The following is a 20120-nucleotide window of genomic DNA, read 5'->3' as shown; positions in this document are numbered from 1 at the left end:
TGAAGACAAATGGTGCATACTGTAAACTACTGTAGGAATATAAAACATTACATCTCACAAATAAAGGACAGTTTATTACAAAAAGAAATATTGCTTTTTTCACAGTATCATCCCAAATATATTATATTATATTCTAGGAAGTACTCCACTGGGTTAGCTTATCTCATCTTCAGATTACAATGTGCTTTGTCTGAGCATTACAAAAGAAATGTTCACTTCTTTCTGCTCCTTGGGTTACTGCTGCTGCTACTGCTACTGCTGCTGAACATACTGATCCCACGAGGTCTGACTCCAACAGCATCTGCAGTCACTCCCGGCTGCTGCAACACTTGGTCCAGAGTTGTCTTCTTTATGGCAGCTGGGGAGATTTTCTCTTGGTCAGCCAAATACTGAAGTTCCCTTTTTAGAGAAGGATAGAACACAGAGACATTTATAACAGCGATAAAACAGAAATACTTGGCACATCTAGTATAGCAGCATCATAATAACCGTATCACTAAGTAAATAGTAACCAGAGAAGGACAAAACTCTCATTGTAACAGTATTTGCATACAGCTCCATCTACTGTCTGAATAATAAACTTCAGAGGTAATACATCAACTTGGCCATTTGAGTAGGAAAATGAACTTAACCGCATTTCTTGTGTGTCCCTTCAACAGGAAAAACACATGTTAGTTTGTTTGTCTGACAGAACTCACCTGGTCCTAACACAGGAAGCCTCTACAGCATTGATCAGGAGGCTGCGGAAGCCGCCACTCTCCATGACATGCAGGGCGTGGATGGTGGCGCCCCCTGGCGAGCACACGTTGTCCTTGAGCTGGCCGGGGTGCTGCTCGGAGTCCAACAGCATCCGAGCAGCTCCCTTAAAAGAAACATGGGGAAAGGGAAATCCACATCAGACTCACACAATCCTGATTATGTCATGTCCAGCTTGTGTCTTTGTTCAGCATACTTTATATTGTCTGCAAACACCTGGCAACATTTTATCAGGATGTATGGATTTTACAGGAATAGTGTATGTTAAACTACACATGTTTACTCCAGAGGGTGTTAAATGGCCCTAAAAATAAGGCAGATAAAACAGAGTAAAGCTTGAAAACATTATGTTTTCACCTGTGTTGTTGGTTGGTTTGTCAGGAGGCTCAGACAAAAACCATCAAGTGGATTTCCGAAAAAAAAGAGTTTTTTTCGACACGTCTGTTAATTTCTTAGGGAATAATATATGAATCTTGATGAAAAACAATTTGGCATATTTAGGTGGCTTGGATCTATGAGTGACTACAGTTTGATGCCGAGGTAGCTATACAAACCAATGGTAATCTAATGAAACAGGAACAAAAACAAAACATGAAGGAAAGCATGTACATGTAGCACAGAAATGTGTTAAAAAAGACAAAACAGTAATACCAGCAGGGCTTGGGCTCCAAGGCGCACAGCCAGTCTCCTGGGCAGGCCCATTTTAACTCCACCATCAGCGAGAGCCTCTACAGCTGTAAACGCCTGCAAGGCCACAACCATAGTTGTTAGGAGGGGGGAAAACAGTTTTACAGGAAATGTAAAATTGGGCAAAAGACTCACGTAGGCAGGGCCGCTGCCGCTGAGGCCGGTGACAGCATCAATCAGGTCCTCTTCCACCTCAATGCAGTACCCCACACTGGCCATCAGCTGCTCCAGGAGCCGTCCATCCTCCAGTTCTGCATGGGTGCCTGTGGAGTACACAGTTGCACCCTCACGCACCACCACTGGCGTGTTGGTCATGAGACGCATCACCTTTGGAGCAGTGCGATACTGCTGCAGCTTCTGTGAAAGATATCAAAGTACTGAATAAACAGGAGTTCTCATTTATAGTTTGAAACTTTTAAAGAACTAACTTTAGAATAGTTTTAATTTGCTTTTGTCTGTCATTAATATAATATTTGTAAAGACAACTTATCCTAGTCCGACTAAATGCAAATGTATGGATGTTTAAACTCCAAACACTTCAAGCCGCTAACCAACGACATGTTACAACATGTGACTTTTTTGCCCGAGGGTCTACTGAGCTAATGGCACAGGAAAACAGTCAGAGCCTTATGTTAGCTCAAACAATAAAACCAGAATTTTACAATGGGTGATGCAGTCATATATAGCTCTTAAAAAATGACTCACCATGTCATATAAAAGAGTACAAATCATCTCATAAAACTGCAAAATTGTAGTTTTAATAATGTATTTTCTTGGTCAAGTTAGGTGATAAAGTTTTCTGGCATTTTCTGATGTTGCAGATGACTAAACCAACAACAAATGCGTCTATCTATCTATCTATCTATCTATCTATCTTTTTATATGTATATACAAGATTCACTTCTGCTTTCAACAATCTCAGGGGGCTATCACTTGCCTTCTCTATAGAGCTGATGGTGACACCTGCAGAACAGGACACAATGAGGTGACGATCTTCAATGTCTGGTCCGATCTCATCCAGTACGAAAGGAATGATGTGTGGCTTCACAGCCAGGAAGAGAACATCACTCTTGTTCACAGTCTCTTTATTACTGGTGGTGAAATGGACTCCCAGTCTCTGTACAAATCACATAATTTAGTACTAGAAATATCCATAGGAATCCATTACATGAGTCCAACAATGTTATATACTATGAATTGAACCTTTATTAAACAGAATCGCTGATTCAATTATACAAAATATTGATATGCCTAATTTAGTAAGTTACCCACCCGCAGTCCCTGTACAGTGGGGAGATCTGTGTCGGGGGAACTGGCTGTGATTTTGTGGGTGGCAATCACGCCTTCAAATAGAAAAAAAATAATAATAATCCAGAAATCAATTCAGTGTCTGATTGCAATCATCATACATCAACAACAGAAGTCATGCATGGTAACAGTATGACTCATAACTCACCTGCAGCTGTGAAGCCTCTCACCAGAGCGTGGGCCAGCTGGCCTGCTCCTATGAAACCCACACTCATTCTACCTGTGTGTGAAAGAGCTGAAAACTTTAACTCTAGCAGAAGTTAATCCACTTTGAACAACAAAAACAGGTGGTTCTCTTAAGATCGATAACTATCGTGCCTCTCGCAGCTACTGTACAGCCTTGGAGATGTCGTGCTGAAGTAGTAAACACACTCTTTACTTCCTCATTACGACGTTTGTAAACAAAGGACAGTCAGCGGCAGCCATATTGCTCTACAATTAATGTATTCTCGGATAAAAGACTTACGAATAAAGTGTAGAACTTCTCACTTCCGCATCCACCTGGAAAAAACACCTGAGATTATAAGAGTCAACGTGGCCCAGGTTGTCTCGCGCTCCACTGTGTCTGCCGAGGGAATATTTGACAGAGATGTGACGCAGCCAATGAGCTCGCTTCTTTAGAGAGCACGGCACGCGTTTGACCAATCACAGGGAGATTAGCCGTCATTTGGGGCGGGCACTGTTAAACTGAAAAGCCGGTTGCATCAGGTTGTGCCGCGGGGCTGAAAAGTTGGTCACCGTGTCGGCGCTTTACTATCATCTGCTGGCGGAATGCTCGAAAGACAGGGGGAGAGTCTATTTTCTGGGGAATGGAGACAGATGTTATCCTGACCCAGAAAGACAACTTGTAGCCTAGTTAACCGCCTGTGGTAAGTAATAGCCCACATTTTATCATTTGTCTTTCAGCTGCTAGCTTAATGTGTCACAAGGTTGTGGATGGTTATGAGGCTAAAGCTTTGGGGGGATCAAACAAAGGCTGTCCAGGGCTGCAGATACAATTAAAATAGCCCAATTAAATAAAACAGTAATTTAATTTAAAGATGTAACACGTAACCTTTCAGCATTAAAATGTCTAAAAACAACTAACATTGTTCATACTGCGAGAAAAATGTATGCTAATTTTGTTCGAGGTAACATTTTATTAGTTCGCCTGTTGCTGTACATCTGGTAACGTTATAAGGAGGACTTGAACTGCCAAATGTTATACTTAAATGCTTATTAGATAAGTTACATGTCAATAAATGCAAAAAAGTAAATGTAGCATCAATTAAATCATAAATGTGACAGAAATTGACATTTCTGTTTGATTTATTAACCTTTGTTTTATTCCTCCAATTTATTTACTTTCCCATTTTATTTATTGAGTTATAGTTTTTTATGCTTATATTTATGTCTATTCTCAACTATTTCCCTTTGTATTTGGCAAATTAATGGATAAATATGTAAGTAAAATAAAATATGAATAATGAACTGGTAGAGTAAACCAAATGGCAAAGTAAATAAATAAAGGGATTAATGCAAAGGTAAGTGAATACATCATCAAATTAAAACGGGAATATCAATTTATGTCACATTGTATAAAATCTTAATCGAAAAGCCTATGTCTCCTTTTTTCTTTATTCATTTTTGATTTTGGAAGTTTCAGTTCTTCATACCAGGAGGAAGTCAAAGTAAAAATGGAAGTAATCGATTGAGACTAAATGTTGTGTCACTAAAACTTAGAAGAATTACCTCACCCTTGAACATTTTAAGGTGAGGTATGAAGGAAAGCTTTAGTTTAGAGAATTTATTGTCTTAGCTAGGCTACAACATGTGGGTGTTAGCCCAGTCGCCAGCAAAAAATCCCAGTTGTGGATTCTTATCTTGTCTTTTTTTCTTTGGGGTTGGTTGTCACTTGCGACATTGAGTAAATGACATAAGGATGGTATTTAGTCTTATTGTTTTTTGTTATCTGACCCGGTCACATCCCAATAATGGCCCTACACTCCTCCTACCGTTCATGTGCATTACATTTGCATTTGCACGCATGTAGCTTTAATTTCTGAGGATGCACACAACGCTCCAAAGCCAGCCAGGCCTCATGGGTATGTGAACACGTCGTCAAAAGCAAGTCTATCTTCAACTTAAGGAGTGTAAAGTCACTCCATTCCCACCTGACACAAACTTCCATTACACATTAAAAGGGAATCTACTAAGGATAAAGGTTTTTAGGGATTCAAATGAAACCCTGCTCTCCTCTACTTGTCTTTATAACAATAAATAAAACTGTGCCAAAATTTATTTTGATTTCAACCTTTATTAATAGTATACACATTAAATGTATGATTTCTTTGAAACTTCGGAAAGTTGAGAGCAAAGGTTCACATATCAATAAAGACCTCCTTCGTACAATGCAAAGCACACATAATTTGAAAAAGAACAACAAAATATGTTTTATTAGACATGTGAATATGCCAAAAACATAGCAAAAGAAGACTGTGCTTATCCCAAATAATCAAATTAATACTGCTGTCAAAATTTTGCCTTCAAAAGTTCATGTATCAGAAACATTTAACATTCAGTGAATAACAGAAAAAGACTGATAGACACATACATACCCTGCAAATGAGGACAAGAACGCAAATTGGAAACTGCAAAAAATGGCTTGAAAACCAAAACCTATGTTCAGTGCATACTGGATACTTAACATAAGCGAGGCATCTCTAATAGAGAGAAATATTTTCATCCAATGTAACACATAATATATTAATACTTAAATAAATTGTCAGCCCCTCTAAGATTGACTGACATAACACTGTTCTGATATTCTAAACATCACCCCATAATCCCACAGCTCTATCCTGTGTGCAACCACCAAAAGAATTTGGAGCGGAGGGATGTAGTTGGTGCTTCCCAGGGTCTTCTGTGGACAAAGTTTCTGAGATCAGCTCATCAGCACACCTGGCAGGCTCTCCCTGGTAGGTCACAGCAAGTTTGTAGCTTGGGGTAATGCTTTCAGTTTTGCTGCCCAAAGTCTCAGTTCTTGACAAATACTGATCTTAAAAGATGTTACACATGCATATGATGCAATGAATCGATGGATTCAACATATTGAGTCCTTCACAGAGACCGGACTGTGGAGAGCATGATGGACATGGTCTCAAGCTTCCTTTATTTGCGAAACAGTCTTGAGGAGGGAAGGTCTGTTTATGCAGCAGAGCTGGAGACGAAGCGAATCCTTTGAGAGTAAACAAGGTCAACAAAATAGAGGATCAGGTTGATGTTGGTGAACACGGCCACCACCAGCTTACTGTCCCAGGAACACTGTCCACGAGGACAGTCCTCAGGACGAGTAGTGTTGCCATACTTCCTGTCAAAGCTGAAGATGGGCCAGATGAGTGCAGTACTGAGATAGAGGACCACAGCGAAGAAGGTGTAGACAACCACAAACCGGTCAAAGGGGAACCGCAGGGCAGAGGTCCTCCCAGAAACCGTCAGTACAATCACTATCACGGTGACCAAGAAGCACAGGCTGTACACCACCACACAGTACTGGGAGGCAATGTAGACATCGTATTCGCTATCGTTGGCCAGCGCCCCGAAAATAATGCAGGCCACAAAAGCCTGGACCACCTTGAGTAGGCCGGACACAGTGGCCATGTAACCAACCACAGCCCCCGGCTTCGCTCGAGTCAGGAAGACCTCAGCGCCATAGGGGAAGCAGCAGACACTGGAGCAGACAGTGACAGCAATGCGGTATATTTGGACTTCACAGCTCTCATCAGGGCACTCAGTTTGTAGGAAGTAAACAGGGTAGACCACGGAGGCAGTTATGTACATGAGTGTTGCCAGCATGGCAAAGGCCACAGTGAAGTTATCCCAGGATATGGGCATGCACGCGTGGAGCCGCGTAATGTCCAAGGTGAAGACAACCAGTGTGACAGCGAAGCAGAAGCACCACACGAACATGCAGAAGGTTCCATAGTTGGCGCTGTAGCCTGCACTGTGGGACACAAGGGCCATTATGGTGCAACCAAGTAGCAGCTGGCACATCCGAGCTGCACCTAAAGGTGACAGCACAGCCTCTTTGTTGAGGTAGTGTTCTCCATGAGAATCCATGGTTTATGTTGTCCCCCCACAAGCAGCTGTTTTTCTTGTTGAGATTCTTGACGTCCTGTTCTCAGTCTTGATGTCCTTGTGGCCCAGACCTCACCCTTTCCTTGGTTGGCTTTTTATAGATGGTCCTTAATTACAACTCTGTAATTTTTCCTTGAGCTTGCTTTGTAATTACAGTGGTGTGCTCAGGATCAGGTTACATTTAGACACTTGTGTAAACGTGCGTACAGTAACTTGTAATCGGAGTTAGAACCTGGAATACGATATATTTTTTGGAACGTTTTAAAGTAATATCTCTGTGTATAGACTACTTTTACTAACACTGGTATCCGTCCTTTTTACAGTGTTTTGAAAATGTTTTTAGAGATTAAGAATTTGATCCTTGTCTTACTCAAAGCTGTTGTGTACGTCCTCCGAAATCTCGGTTTCCTCTTGTGCGCTTTCTTCAATAAGTTGTCCAGTGTATCAGAAGTTCAAAGTAAAGTTAGGTCCAGAACAAGTCACATCCAGAGATCAGTCTTCCAACAATAGCCCACAGTGCCGAACAGGTGGACTAATTTGTTGTCATGTCAGTCAAGCTCCATTTCTTAGTGACTCTGTCCTTGTAATTTCTTCACTGAAGTTCCCGTCAAAATCATTCCTTTGGCTCTTTGTTTCGCTGTTTTTGTCTCCTGTTGCTTCTCGGATTTGCTCTCTCACTCCTTCTCCCTCTAACAAACACACACCCTCACCCTGCTATACGTCCCGTGTGTGTCAGTGTGCGCTCAGTAGATTGCTAGGGGTAGCTGTTTAAATGAAAGTTTGTGCCGAGCCCAGGGTTACAGGCCCTGCCAGCTCTATAAATAGGGGGTCTGTATTCCACAGAGGGGTGGGAGGCTACATGTGGCAGGCAGAATGGGAGTCGTATTTCTAGGGAGCACCCAGAGAGGCTGAGTCAGAGCTCCCTCAGAAAGAAACTGGCATTTAAAGGCGGTGTAATGACAGGGAGGAAGGGTAAGACTCCCATTAGACACAGAAATTACACACAGGTCCAGAGAGATGATTATGCATCAGTCATGAAAGATTCAAGCGATGCATATCAGAGGGAAGTGGGAATGGATTAGTAGTTACTTAAAATACTTTAACCTGTGATATTAGTGGACTGGCATTTTTGATTTACAGTGTGCAAGGTGATTCTTAGAGGAAACCACCAACGAAAAGAGTTTTTTCTGGATCAGAAAGTAGGCTGCTGGTGAAAATGTTTTAAACACTCCATAGAATATAATGTAAGGTAACGCCTAGGTGAAATAAGAAATGTTTTAAGCTCTGTATTTTAGTGGAAATGGCCTGATCCTCCCACTCTGACTAATAAGATTATTATCATTGGGCAGACTCTCTGATGTCTATCTCAGTGTCACCTATAAGATGACACTCTGATGCCTGTGTCTTTATACTTTTTTAGTTTTTTATCTCAGTCTATATTATTAAGTAATTATTAAGTATTATTAAATTATTAAGTATTTGCTTCTGGCAACTTGGATGGAGGATGGGTCTCAACCCAGAATAGACCTCATCAACGTTTGACTTGGATTTGGATAAAGAGATGGATGCAGGATTTTTTTTTCTCACTTTCTTTAATTTTCATTATTTTTATGGTAATATGGCACAGATCTGATGAAAATACTGAGAACATTTTGACGCAGATCCAGATTTTACTTGGGGAAATATAAGAATTCAAGAAACATCCATTGGGGATTTTGCTTCCCAATGAATTCCTACTAACACCTGATTTTCGCCATTACCTATTTCATTTGGATTCGTACTACTGTTACATAGCAGTGGCACAGCTATGAGCAGTGATTTTGCTCCATCCTATGCATAAAAACTCTGTCCAAGATTTGTTTGTGGAAAAGATTCCCTGATGATATCATGGTCATACGACGGTCATCTTTTAGCACTATGTTTGGAACATTAGGTGGCCCAAACTAAGAACATAGCATATGTAAATGTATATGTGTGTTGGCAGCAAAGTCAGAGGACGATATTGGTGTGTTAAAATGGCCGTGCCTCAACAGATAAAGCAGGATTAGTGGCTGGATTTCTGGCTCCTCTTGACCACATGTCGAGTTGTCCTTGAGCTACAGGCTGAACCCCGACAGCTCCCAATGGGAAGAGTGCAACCGGAGCATTAGATAAATAAGGGCTGTCTATTTAAATAAGAATGTCATCGTTTCTCAGTTTACTTTACCTACTCTAAAAAAAAAAAATCAGGAGATTCATCAAATTTCTCGAGATTTGTCAAAGGCTGCTAAAATATTAGGTGTTGGAAAAACCTTTGGATGTCAGTGTGCTTACACTAAGCCTCATATCTATGATCAGTTATGTCAGAATACTGACAAACCATGTTGGGAGCCTGAGGGAGCTGTTGACCTGAGCTCCTGCTAAAGGTCTTTTCTGCTGTGAGAGAAAAATGGAATGAGAACTGTGCAAATAATGATACCGATTCTGCTCTTACTACTATCAAAGGTGCTATATGGCTTTTGTTTGAAACATTCACAAAATTAGCTAAAATGATCAATAGAATGTAAAGAAATAAGAGTTTTGACATTAATTCAAAGATGTCAATGTATTGTGTTACAAGGTTACATCCATTAAAGTTAGCATGCTAACTGGCGAGTCCCTTGCCACAATGTACATCAAGTGGTCTGGGCAGAGTCAGCTAATATGACTGCTAGCTGCATGGTTAAGTTAGCTTACTAGCTAACAGCAGCTACAGTTAGCAGCAGTTAGTGGTTACTCTGGTGATATGCTGCCCTTATTTGTTTAAATCCAACAGCTGGCTAAATTTGACTACTGCTTACTGCACCTTTAATAACAAAAACAAATAATAATGATAGTAATAACAAGACTGCACAGGAATATTACCTTGTAGTATATGTAATGTGTCTTTTTTTCTGATACAAAGACATGCAACCAACACAAAGAGAAAAAACAGCAATGTATTTACAATTTACAAAGAATCACTTCTCTGTGAAAATAGCACTTATAAATATGATTTACATAACAAAATAAATATGTAAATTACCAATGTAGCTTGAGTTTTTTTTCTTCTGTTAAAAAATATGTTACAGAATAAAATTACAATTAGTAATACCTTTCCTTCTCTGGTGTGATGCGAAATAGAGGTCCTTAAAAAACATCATTTATAAAGACATTATTACATACAGCATTGTCATTATATTAAAAAGTGATCTCTATTATGAAATATAAGAAGGGAGTAACAATAGTGAACACTTAAAAGAACCTATACAAATACTCAAAAAAATATACAATACACGATATTCGTCTCCCTTTAAATGTTCATTGCATTGATCTGAGGATCGCTGAACTACTGAGGTGATTCAACATGAATGTGCACCCTATGTTTGGGTCCAAACAGTCCTTTTGTAGTGATGTGAGAAAGAGGTATAGATTAGATGTAATGGCACTGTGGTGTAGGTATAGGTACTGATGAACCTGAAAGTGTTTCCAGGTTCACTTAAGCACCACAATCAGTTTCAGGCAGCGACTAAACCAGGATTTGAGGCATCTTCGCAGCTGTTGAAACTGAAAATACAATAATAAAGTTTGCTTGTGTCAGTTGTTCTTTTTGATATTTCATTAGCAAGGAATAATATTGAAGCCCTAAGCAGCAGGTAAAACATATAATTTCCTCCTTTTCCCCATGATAACAAGTTTTATTTGTTTTCTTGAGATAAGGAATTATTTATGTTATTATCGCGAGATAAAAACAGTTGTTTTCCCGGGAATGGAGTTTAGTAGCCGAGGTTATTTTAGTCCAAAATCACTGCAGGAACCATTCCATTATATGTGGCAATGTCAGATGAACAAGAGCATATTGATCGTTGCATCACTTCTCTCTTAGTGTGTGTCATTTAAGAAGGCTTCAGCACAATCAAAGTAATTGGAATTCTGAAAAAAAAAATATCTTGGTATCTCGATGAAACAATTGACGTCTTTTTTTGATAATGACATAATTAACTGGTTATCACGGGAAAATGGAGGAAATAATATGTTTGACCCATGGCCGTTTTGGGCCTCTGTAGAATAAATCTGATATTTGTCTGTTTGCAGCTTAAATCTCAGTAGCCTGACTATGTGCAAGAAAGTTTATATGATATCGATGTGTTGGTGTTCCTTCAACATATTCATTAATGTTGCTGGAGACCAGGGTTGGTGTCCCGTGTTACACTAGGCAACAACACAACTTGGTTAGGTTCAGAAAAAAAAGATCATGGCTTGGGTTGAAATAGACCCGTTCAAATTGTTAACCATGTGTTAGAAAGGATAACCTCAGCTATGTATTTTTTGGTCCTTTTTTTGTTTGATTGAGTCGCTAACCAGGGCTGCAACTAATGATTATTTTTTGCGATTAATCTTTTGTCAATTTACTGATGAGTTGTTTGGTCTATAAAGTGTCAGAAAATGTTGGAAGATTGTTGAGCAGTGTCTTCAAAAGGATGATGACCACAAATGTCTTGTTTTTGTCCGCAACCCATGACATGTCGTTTACTGACACAGAAGAGTAAGTAAACTGGAAAATATTCAGATTTAAGAAGCTAGAATCATAGAATTTTAACTTATTTTCTTAGACATTACTGATTAATTTATTAGTCAGCAACTAATTGACTCTGTAGCTCTAGTAGGAACAACAACATGTCGATATCAGATTGTGCATATAAGGAGTGTGTCAATCCAAGCTGGTATTATTAGAGGAGTATTGATGTCAGTTGTCTCTATCGTTAAGAGATAAATAGAAAGTTTCCTTCCTGATCCAGTGCTTTTCTCACATTATATTGTCCCTGTCTTGATAAATTTGTGTGATGAGATGTTGTTAGAACCCAATTAATGAACAAAATAATACCCTTATATATCTATAGTGACTACTTAACAAAGAGAGCATCCTTACGTCATTGTGGCGTTTTCTGTCTTGTTCAACAATGACTAAATATGATCTATATGGAAGGATGAAAATAATATTTAAGAAAAACATCAATGAGCATCCTTAAAACTGGATTACATTCGTGATATTTCTTTCTTTTAAAAAGCAAGAGATAATTTAAATGGAGAGTAGCAGAGAGTTGTGCCTTGTCGTGGTGACATGTTGCCCCAGTACTTGTCACCAAGTGTGAGGAAATGAATTGTGGGCGAAGGATTAATTGATGTGAAGCAAAATTCACATTAAGTTCTGAATTTGCTATTTCCTTTGATTTGGATCTTTTAGGCTGCATAACAGGAAGGGTGTTTAAGCCTCGTGCTGTTCCTGCAGGAAAACAGGAAACAGGTGTCTACCTATGATTCCATAATTAATTGTTGAGTTCTGTATAAGACACAAAACTTTGTCTCAGTTTCTTTGCAAATAAATTCATTCGAAAGTACAAGCTGCAGTCTCTTTTCTTTAAGACATATTCTCCACGACATAAGCCCCTGTGTGTGACTGAGGCTAAAGTAAACAGGAGGTCAGAGGGGATTCGACTATAGGTAGAATGTTTTGAGAAGGTGGATGTGTATTTGGAGGTATCAGGCATGGGAGACTGGCCTGAGAGGCCAGCCAGCCCTGCTGGGCTTAGCTTGGAGATGCTGTGTGTATGCGTGTCCCTTTAGCTGCCGCTGCTGAGCATGCCCAGTAGCTTGCTGGGGTCCATGCCCTGCTGCTCGGCCATCTTCTGCACATCGAAGCCCATGTGCATGAGGAACTGAATAACATTCATCTCTTGCCCTGTGAACTGGTCTCGGATAGTGGGGCAGGTGGGGTTGCAGTGTGGCCATGGGCAGCTGTCAATGAGATGTACAGGGCAGCCTTTGGGTGGGGCCTTGTTGTTCCTGTTGTCATGTAGGCTGCGGTCCCAGCAGTGCAGCGCACGGGGCAGGGAAGTGCCTTTAACCTGCACGTCGATCCAGTAACTAGAAGACAACACAAGAGGGCGCTGTCAGATCAAAAGTAAAAAATCTCAGACACAAAGTTTGGTTACTGATTGACTTCATGTACTCACTTTCTGGTGATAACTTCATGTGATAGGCACGCTGGAGCAAACATAGCTCTGAAAATAGAAATAAAACATAAATCAGTCTGTATCCATGCAGGGATCCTACTTGAATTATCCTTATGTAATACAGAATTTTGGCCTTACGGGACGTCTTTGAGTGTGTTCCTCAGCTCGATGCCCAAGTTTTGGATGTAGCGCCACTGCCCTTCCTGCACAGGCTGGCCTGTAAGCTGGACATTGTCCACTGTCAACTGGGCCTCATCAAACAGCCACTGGACAACAAACACCGGGCCTGCACAAGAAGAGTGGAGGAAAAAGTGTAATATATGATTATAGTATATATACAGCATCTACATCATGTGCTTTGAGTTCTGTTTTGGGACCCTAAACTCACTTTTTATTGATGGGAAGACTCTATATCCAAAGAAACAGTTCCACTCTTCTCCTTCATGGGTTTGCCTGCACCTCTCTGGGACCACTCCTCCCCAGTACCTGATGGGACAGATATTAGCAACCTGATGATCTCGTCACCTTTTCCCCAAAACAGTTCACCTCACAAAATCTTGACATGTTATGATAATATTCACAGTCTCCCATACTTGATGCCTCTCTTGATGGTCTCAGTGGGAGAACAGCTGGCAGCATCCACGCAGTCCGTGCAGTGGTACTGCTTGTTGTCCAGGAACCAGCCGGAATCAGACAGACCTCGTACTTGTATCCCAGTGTGCCCCAGTCCCTCCAGCAGCTCTGCCACACGGTCCACGTTCAGGAGGACCCCAGTACCACCCGCGCTGCACGCAGAAATATGACTTATTCTTAGTCGTACTGTAGACTTGACCACAGACACAGCTGGAAATTGTCCTGAAGTCACCTTAAAAAATATCTAGTGGTTTCACACTAACAAATACTGAACGACAGACCTGAACCACAGTTACTGGCTTAGCAGCCTTTTCACCACTAAATCCACCAGTATCCCCTCTGCATTCCCACATTACAGACATGTAATAAACATGTGATGTGACACATTTAGTAGACATAAGATCAGAAATTTGAACGCATCATTTGTTTGCAGAAATGTTAACTGCCTAAGGAATCATTAAATTCCTTAGGTAAACTTAGGTTATTCCTTAGGTTTTGTTAACTAACAGGAATACGAATAAATGTAGAAGAGTTTTAAACACAAGCAAAATGTTCACTCACAAACATACCTGCTTCCTGCTAACAGGAGAACTTTGGCGTTGTCCAGCCCTTTGTTCAGCAGGTCCTTCACAACCTCCTGAATAATTAGTGAGCCCATAAATGCATAGCCACCTAAGCACGACACAAAGAGAGAAGAACTTGGGAATTACTCTTTTCTTAAAGTAAGCTACATGTGATTTTTTTGTTTTGAATGATTCAATCACGTCTTACTCTGCTCTGTTTTGGCTGTGGCGCCGCTCCACACATCGCTCGAGCAGTACGGGATGAACCTGCAAAACCAACATTAAGTTTAAGTTTCCAGCTGTGATAACAAAAAAAGGGCTTTGATAAACATGCAAACATGAGTTAACTTACACCATGTTGGCATTCCACCAGTGAGGGTTTTCCTCAGGCAGTGGAGACAGGATCCCCGTGCCTGCAGAGACAGATCAACATGTATCATTAGGCATCCCAGCACTCCCAGACACATCCTCTTCTTCCTCATCATCATTACCACACGGATTACAGTTATTAAACTGCAATGACAGAGGGAGGCGTCTCTGTTCCTGCAGCAATGGGCGCCAGGTAACCCCACACTGCAGCGACATTATAACGGGGTGTCGGTTGCAATAACACTGCAGATGAGCGCGGATACATCCGATCCTTTTAATTACTGGGGCATTACAGTGGGATCTGGGTGCTTTTATCACCATGTAAGGGGGTCAGGATTTGCTGCAGGTGGCGTCACAGTGGTGCAAACTGTACAGACTAGCTGAGGCTGACCTGTTTTAGTTTGGGGCCACTTGGATGAGCTCATCAGTCTCTGCATGGTCTCGTATCGGCTGTCACAGTTCTCCTTGTTGAAGCAGTACCAGCCACCTGGACGTAGATCACACAAAAACATGTTTATGTGGGGCATGACAGGAGAAATCTATCAAAAGTGGTGAAATTGATCATTAATACTGACCCTCTAAGAATATCAACCACCGTCGGCTGCCTCGAGATTCTTTCAGGTAGTACCTGCAAGAGACCAACGAATATCAAATCAGCACAATATTTACTGACATTTAAAAATATGTGATCATGATTTTTTTAATTACAGAAGGTTTATTTTACAATATATCTAAACAAAAGATACAGCCACATCTCCCGTTTTCAGGTGGTGTTCTTTTTTTTCTGCACAAACATGAGATAGACACCAAAAAAGTAATACCCTCACTGCATCTACCACCACATGATGGTATCCGGGCACCAAATGAAAACACATACGACATCATCGCTTTCATCTGAACAAGGATGTCCTGTTACTTTGCTGATTCCTATCTCTAAAAGGTGTCAGAAAGCAGCAAAATAATGAAATTCATCCACCATAAATTCAGTGAGAACAATGAGGTTGTGTGTACAGTAACTGATCTGGTGATGAAACCAGGCGATAAACACTGTCTTGTACTGTAGATGCCAGTAGATGAGTAGCAACATAGTCTCTCCTCTCTGAGCTCATCATTCCTCAGCAGTGTCCTCACACACAAAATCGCCAAGGATGATATGATAAAAGATACGGTGGACTAACACAACAGCATTTGGCTTGTGTAGATGTAAACAGACCCACATGCATCCAAGTTCATTCCCCTTAAATGCACCCTGGACTGGGACTTTAAAAAAGAAGTGAATGCACGCTAGAATATAAGAGATGCGTGCTGTGTGTCGTCAGCCCAGAAGAGGGCAATGCTATCATGATTCTGCGATGCTGCAGGATCATCATCATCATCATCATTTTTTTCGTCTTGGACGGGATTTGTATTTAATGCCAGGAAAAAAAAAATATCAAAGATGAGGCAATAAAAAAAAAAAACTCTGGTGTGTAAAGGAGCATAAGCCGCAGAATCAAGATACTCCAAATGTGCTCCTGTGATGCAGAAAGATGTTTTTTCTTTTTTAAATTCAATCAGTATCCACCCGACTTTACCGATGACTAAACTCCAGAGGAATTGCCAAAAACATTTCAGTGACTTTAAAGAAAACAGACTTGGCTAAAGCTCTGAGCTGTTTGCTCAGACACTGAATCACACTTTGGCTGCAGTTAATGTCTTGTGCTATTATTGCGAGCCACAGTCAATGATGTAGGCTGAGGACAGTGCACCCTACTTACTACTTCCAAACAACAAAGTGAAGGCGGGCTTGGCACATCGAACGAGCCAAGAGGGGAAAGGCGCTCTAACAAGTGCAACAGAAGATGAATCACACAGTTCCCGTCCCGTGAATGATTTTTGTCTCGTTTGTCTGTAACTGTAACATCATCTCTCTGGAAAATACTGTTCGGAGCTGATGGATTAGCATCTCAACTGACAACAACAGCCACAGGAGTGAATGAAGCGGCCATCTGCCAGTAACTGTCCCCTGCTCTCATCCTCATGCTGCGTCTCTAAAGAGCTTTACGGTGCTAACAGACAGCTCTGTCTACCACTTTGGGGTTTAACAGGAATTAGACGGGATAGAAAATCCATAAGGAGACATGTATAGCATAAAGTCTGCCATTCACTGAACTGGTCCCGGAGAGGTTTTTGTACACAATGGCAGACGGTCATCAAAGCCTCCGGATAGAGAGTACAACATTTATATAATAAAAGAAGCTGCAAATAACAGTAACTACACAATATGATAATGATTCAACAGCGCTTTTAAATGTTTTTCAGTTTAAATACTGTTCTTATATAGTGGTGACATTTTTCAAATATTAGAAAACTTTATCTTGTGTTTGAAATGCACTGATAATTACCATTTAAAGACATGTAGGAATATGAAATATTGCACAGCTGCCTTTTAGCTATTTCATCCCCACCTGCAGTAGTATTACATGTATGTAAAGCTGTTTAAGCTACAGCACACCATTTGACTCCCTGCCACGAGTCTATACATAGTTTATGTGTTATACAATAGAAGAGACAGTGGATCTGTCTGATATTAACATGCTTTTAGTGCCAAGGCTTATCCCGCTTCATGCAGGCTTTCTTCCTGCCAAATGGATTTCTGCTTAACAGCAATGTCAGCAGTGGATATCATTGCCAAAACGTAGTGATCCATTGTTTACCTCATGGGCCACAGACTAAAAGAAATCCTCAACTCCTAGGAGCCAACGACATCAAGAAAACATACTTTTAGATGGCTGTACGGTCACATTTCAATATAGTGTGCCTACTGGGTGCAATCATCAGAGAGAGATGGGCGGGGGTCTGAAAACTTGAATCTAAACTTTCTGCAGAGCAAATCCTGCATTCTAATTTGAAGCAAAGGAAATGAAGCATAGGCCATGTGGCTATCCGCAAATTTCACGCTTCGCTGACGCAAAGCAGCTGTCTATCTTCTCCCGACTGGACCTTATTCTGTCCCAGGACACTGCGCTCTTTTCACAATGTCCCCACTGATGTTTTCTTTATATATATATTTTTTATTCCATTTAGAGCATTTCAATATTTTAACCAGTTTGGACACTCAGAGATTTTGCGTCTTTTGCGCGCACTCTGCAATCAGACGAGCATTGTTGCCCTCGGGCCAGATACATGCGGGTTACTTCGGGTAGCAGGATGACCGGCAGGACGGGGTGCGCCCTGCTGAAGGGAAATACAATTGCTGCTCAGCTGAACCTGCTCTGGCCTGTTAATCACACTGTACATGTGTATTCTCATGGTACATACCCAGCGGCGCTTCCGTCGTTGCAGGTGACTGAGGTATTTCCCAAAAAGTTCAGCTTCATGTCGTAGTCGAGCTTCTGCGCCGAGCACGGGTAGAGGGACTGCGCCAGGTTCTTCACCTGTGTCATGAAGTTATCCATGTTCTCCTCCACGGCGGTGAAATCCAGAGGGAAGCTCTCCGTGGTGTCACCCCGGTCCGCCCGGTATGTGGGAGGAGGTGGTGCGCGTCGCGGTTGTGGGTTGCGGCCACCCCGGAACCTCCGTGCGCACTGAGCTCCGGACTGCATCAGCACCAACACCAGCACTGATGAAATCATTCTGATCGATGTCATCTTTTATATGAAATGTCCTCCCTCCTGATGCACCGTCTCGTAGGGGAAACACAGCAAATTAACAGATGGAGCTGAGAAAGACGCGAGAATTACGCACGGTTTAAAATGGCCGAAGCACTTGACATCCGCTTGCAGAAACCAAACAAGGTCCGTTTAGATAAAAAAAAAAGCCCCGCTGTATTCTCAGGAGATATCTGAAAACTTTCAAATGTGTCTGTCTTGTACAACTCAAGCGCTGCTGGACCAAGCGCACAAGCCTGAACGACAACACTCGTGCCATGCTCTTGTATTTTATTCAAACTTTCCCCCCTTGTGTGTCCGTCCAGCCAATCACAGGAGCGGGGCAGGACTCAGGGCATGATCAAGCGTGGCAGACTGCCTCCTTTTTTTTTCTTTTTTTTTTTTTTAATTTATAGAGGGAAAAAATGTCCATGCGTTGGTTCTTTTGATCCGCGAAGTTTTATTTGATGTGGTGGCTTTTATTGGCCTTGAAATTCCCATTTCCCATTCCACCGCAAATTTATGAAGTGAGAATGCGCATCTTGTTACACACTTGCCTGAAAATCAACTGGGGAAAAAAACAAAACATCATCAAAACTCATGCAGCGCTCCAACGATATTTGGCCAGGAGGAGAAATGTTGATCCGAACAGACTTTCCCCTGATTAAATCAAGCAAAATCCTTATTATTCTTATTAATAATATTATTATACTTATTTTTTTTTTTTCAGGCTAATGAATGTATTACACCCCAAATAATCACCTCTAGCTCTGTAGAGTTGATCTTGTTCTCGGAGACTTGGACACATTTTAAAACATTTTTTTTATTCAATTCAGACTGGGGCCTCCAAAGATCAAAGCAACCATCACTCTTTCTCCCCCCTCGTCTCACCCTCCTCCCTCCCTCCCTCCTCAGCCTCTTCCAAACTTTCCTGCTCTACTGTATATTTTAAGTCGAGCAGAGCATCCTGATGGGAAGCCGGCTCTTTTAGTGCAGGAATGCCTCGTTACGGTTGCTTCACCCGGACAACCTCTCATTTTAAGGACACATTGACGTTGAAGTGCAGTGTGCAGAGCTAAAGTGATTAATCATCAAGGTATCATGGTAGTGTGATAAAACTACTAATGTACACCATTACATCAGTACCTTTATACCTGTAAAAAAAAAAATAAATAAAATATATATATATATATATATATATATATATATATATATATATATATATATATATATATATATATATATATATTTATATTTTTATTTATTTATTTATTTATATATATATATATTTTTTTTTATATATATATGTATGAAAGTAACACGAAATATAGTTGTCTGTGTTTCAGAGATTGTGATGCAGAAAAAGACTCTTATTGTATGATTATTTAATTCCCAGTTAAGTTTACAGATTGTACACACTGATGTTATTTTAGAGTGTTTTATAACCACATTTGAGGGAAAAGTTGTGTTTATTGGCTGATATATTGATATAGATATATTGATATAGATATCATTTTTTAATTTAGGCCTCAAAAGTCATGTATCGGTTTGGTTTTAGATCTACTGATGGAATCTAATCTTTAGGATTTGTCCATATGAAATTTTACATTTACAAACTTGAGTGCCCAAATCCTATTGAGTAGAATTTTTCGAGATATGACCTATAGCTATGATGCGCGCAGTGTTGCCGCCAAGACTACCTAAACTGAGACCAAGTCAAAACCAAGACCAGTGCCACAATGCATCATACACAATATAATACGGAGAATGCAAACCGTAAGCATTCTAAAATCTGAATCGCATAAAAACATCCACAGGAAACAGTGTAAATTTCTCTTCATTCATTAAATGATTAAAAATCACAGTGAGGGCTAATTTTATGTGTGGTGATTTGACTTTGTTTTCTATAAGCCAACAATCACCAAGGAGCTGAAATCAATGATCTATTAATATGTTTAGCAGCACTCAAAGCTTTTTTTTTTTTGGCATCAAGAATCAGGTTGTCTGGTCAACTCTTGTCTTCCCATAGAAACCATTATTAAGTACAG

The 20120-nt window shown here is 40.6% G+C and overlaps 3 protein-coding genes and 1 long non-coding RNA gene across 6 annotated transcripts in view; 1 reads left to right on the top strand and 3 right to left on the bottom strand.

The window, feature by feature from the left end:
* Nucleotides 1–54: 54 nt before the first annotated feature.
* On the bottom strand, nt 55–3330 carry pycr1a (pyrroline-5-carboxylate reductase 1a). 2 transcript variants are annotated; one of them, XM_030407919.1, is made up of 8 exons: nt 3218–3330; nt 2900–2986; nt 2716–2786; nt 2381–2560; nt 1579–1800; nt 1408–1500; nt 699–862; nt 55–399 (listed from the first exon to the last, which is right to left on the bottom strand). In XM_030407919.1, the coding sequence occupies exons 2-8, from the start codon at nt 2964–2966 to the stop codon at nt 213–215; spliced, it is 984 nt and encodes a 327-aa protein (XP_030263779.1). In that variant the 5' UTR covers nt 2967–2986; nt 3218–3330; the 3' UTR covers nt 55–212. The 2 variants fall into 2 exon arrangements, with proteins under 2 accessions (XP_030263779.1, XP_030263778.1); XM_030407918.1 differs by having other exon boundaries at nt 2900–2971.
* Nucleotides 3331–3462: 132 nt separating this feature from the next.
* Nucleotides 3463–20120, top strand: part of LOC115575683 (uncharacterized) — a 67035-nt gene continuing 50377 nt past the window's right edge. Inside the window, exons 1-2 of the long non-coding RNA XR_003982710.1 lie at nt 3463–3620; nt 5585–5708. This is a non-coding gene — a long non-coding RNA (uncharacterized LOC115575683). The remainder of the gene's footprint in view (nt 3621–5584; nt 5709–20120) is intronic.
* Nucleotides 5027–7656, bottom strand: myadml2 (myeloid associated differentiation marker like 2). The gene has a single exon (XM_030407913.1). The coding sequence runs from the start codon at nt 6847–6849 to the stop codon at nt 5938–5940; it is 912 nt and encodes a 303-aa protein (XP_030263773.1). The 5' UTR covers nt 6850–7656; the 3' UTR covers nt 5027–5937.
* On the bottom strand, nt 9704–18324 carry notum1a (notum, palmitoleoyl-protein carboxylesterase a). 2 transcript variants are annotated; one of them, XM_030407911.1, is made up of 11 exons: nt 17744–18324; nt 15019–15071; nt 14835–14930; nt 14427–14487; nt 14283–14341; nt 14081–14183; nt 13460–13663; nt 13267–13364; nt 13017–13164; nt 12879–12926; nt 9704–12789 (listed from the first exon to the last, which is right to left on the bottom strand). In XM_030407911.1, the coding sequence occupies exons 1-11, from the start codon at nt 18070–18072 to the stop codon at nt 12486–12488; spliced, it is 1503 nt and encodes a 500-aa protein (XP_030263771.1). In that variant the 5' UTR covers nt 18073–18324; the 3' UTR covers nt 9704–12485. The 2 variants fall into 2 exon arrangements, with proteins under 2 accessions (XP_030263771.1, XP_030263772.1); XM_030407912.1 differs by having other exon boundaries at nt 13472–13663.

The sequence above is a fragment of the Sparus aurata genome, chromosome 23 (assembly GCF_900880675.1).
Source record: "Sparus aurata chromosome 23, fSpaAur1.1, whole genome shotgun sequence".
NCBI lineage: Eukaryota > Metazoa > Chordata > Actinopteri > Spariformes > Sparidae > Sparus > Sparus aurata.
This window is presented reverse-complemented; position numbering and strand designations above follow the sequence as displayed.

Coding starts and splice junctions, on each gene's coding strand:
- notum1a (XM_030407911.1), bottom strand. CDS start 18,072: ATGACATCGATCAGAATGATTTCATCAGTGCTGGTGTTGGTGCTGATG. Junction 12,927..13,016: donor AACACACTCAAAGACGTCCC/GTAAGGCCAAAA, acceptor TTCTATTTTCAG/AGCTATGTTTGCTCCAGCGT. Junction 12,790..12,878: donor CATGAAGTTATCACCAGAAA/GTGAGTACATGA, acceptor GTTGTCTTCTAG/TTACTGGATCGACGTGCAGG.
- myadml2 (XM_030407913.1), bottom strand. CDS start 6,849: ATGGATTCTCATGGAGAACACTACCTCAACAAAGAGGCTGTGCTGTCA.
- pycr1a (XM_030407919.1), bottom strand. CDS start 2,966: ATGAGTGTGGGTTTCATAGGAGCAGGCCAGCTGGCCCACGCTCTGGTG. Junction 2,561..2,715: donor CCACTGTACAGGGACTGCGG/GTGGGTAACTTA, acceptor TGATTTGTACAG/AGACTGGGAGTCCATTTCAC. Junction 1,501..1,578: donor GCGGCAGCGGCCCTGCCTAC/GTGAGTCTTTTG, acceptor GTGGCCTTGCAG/GCGTTTACAGCTGTAGAGGC.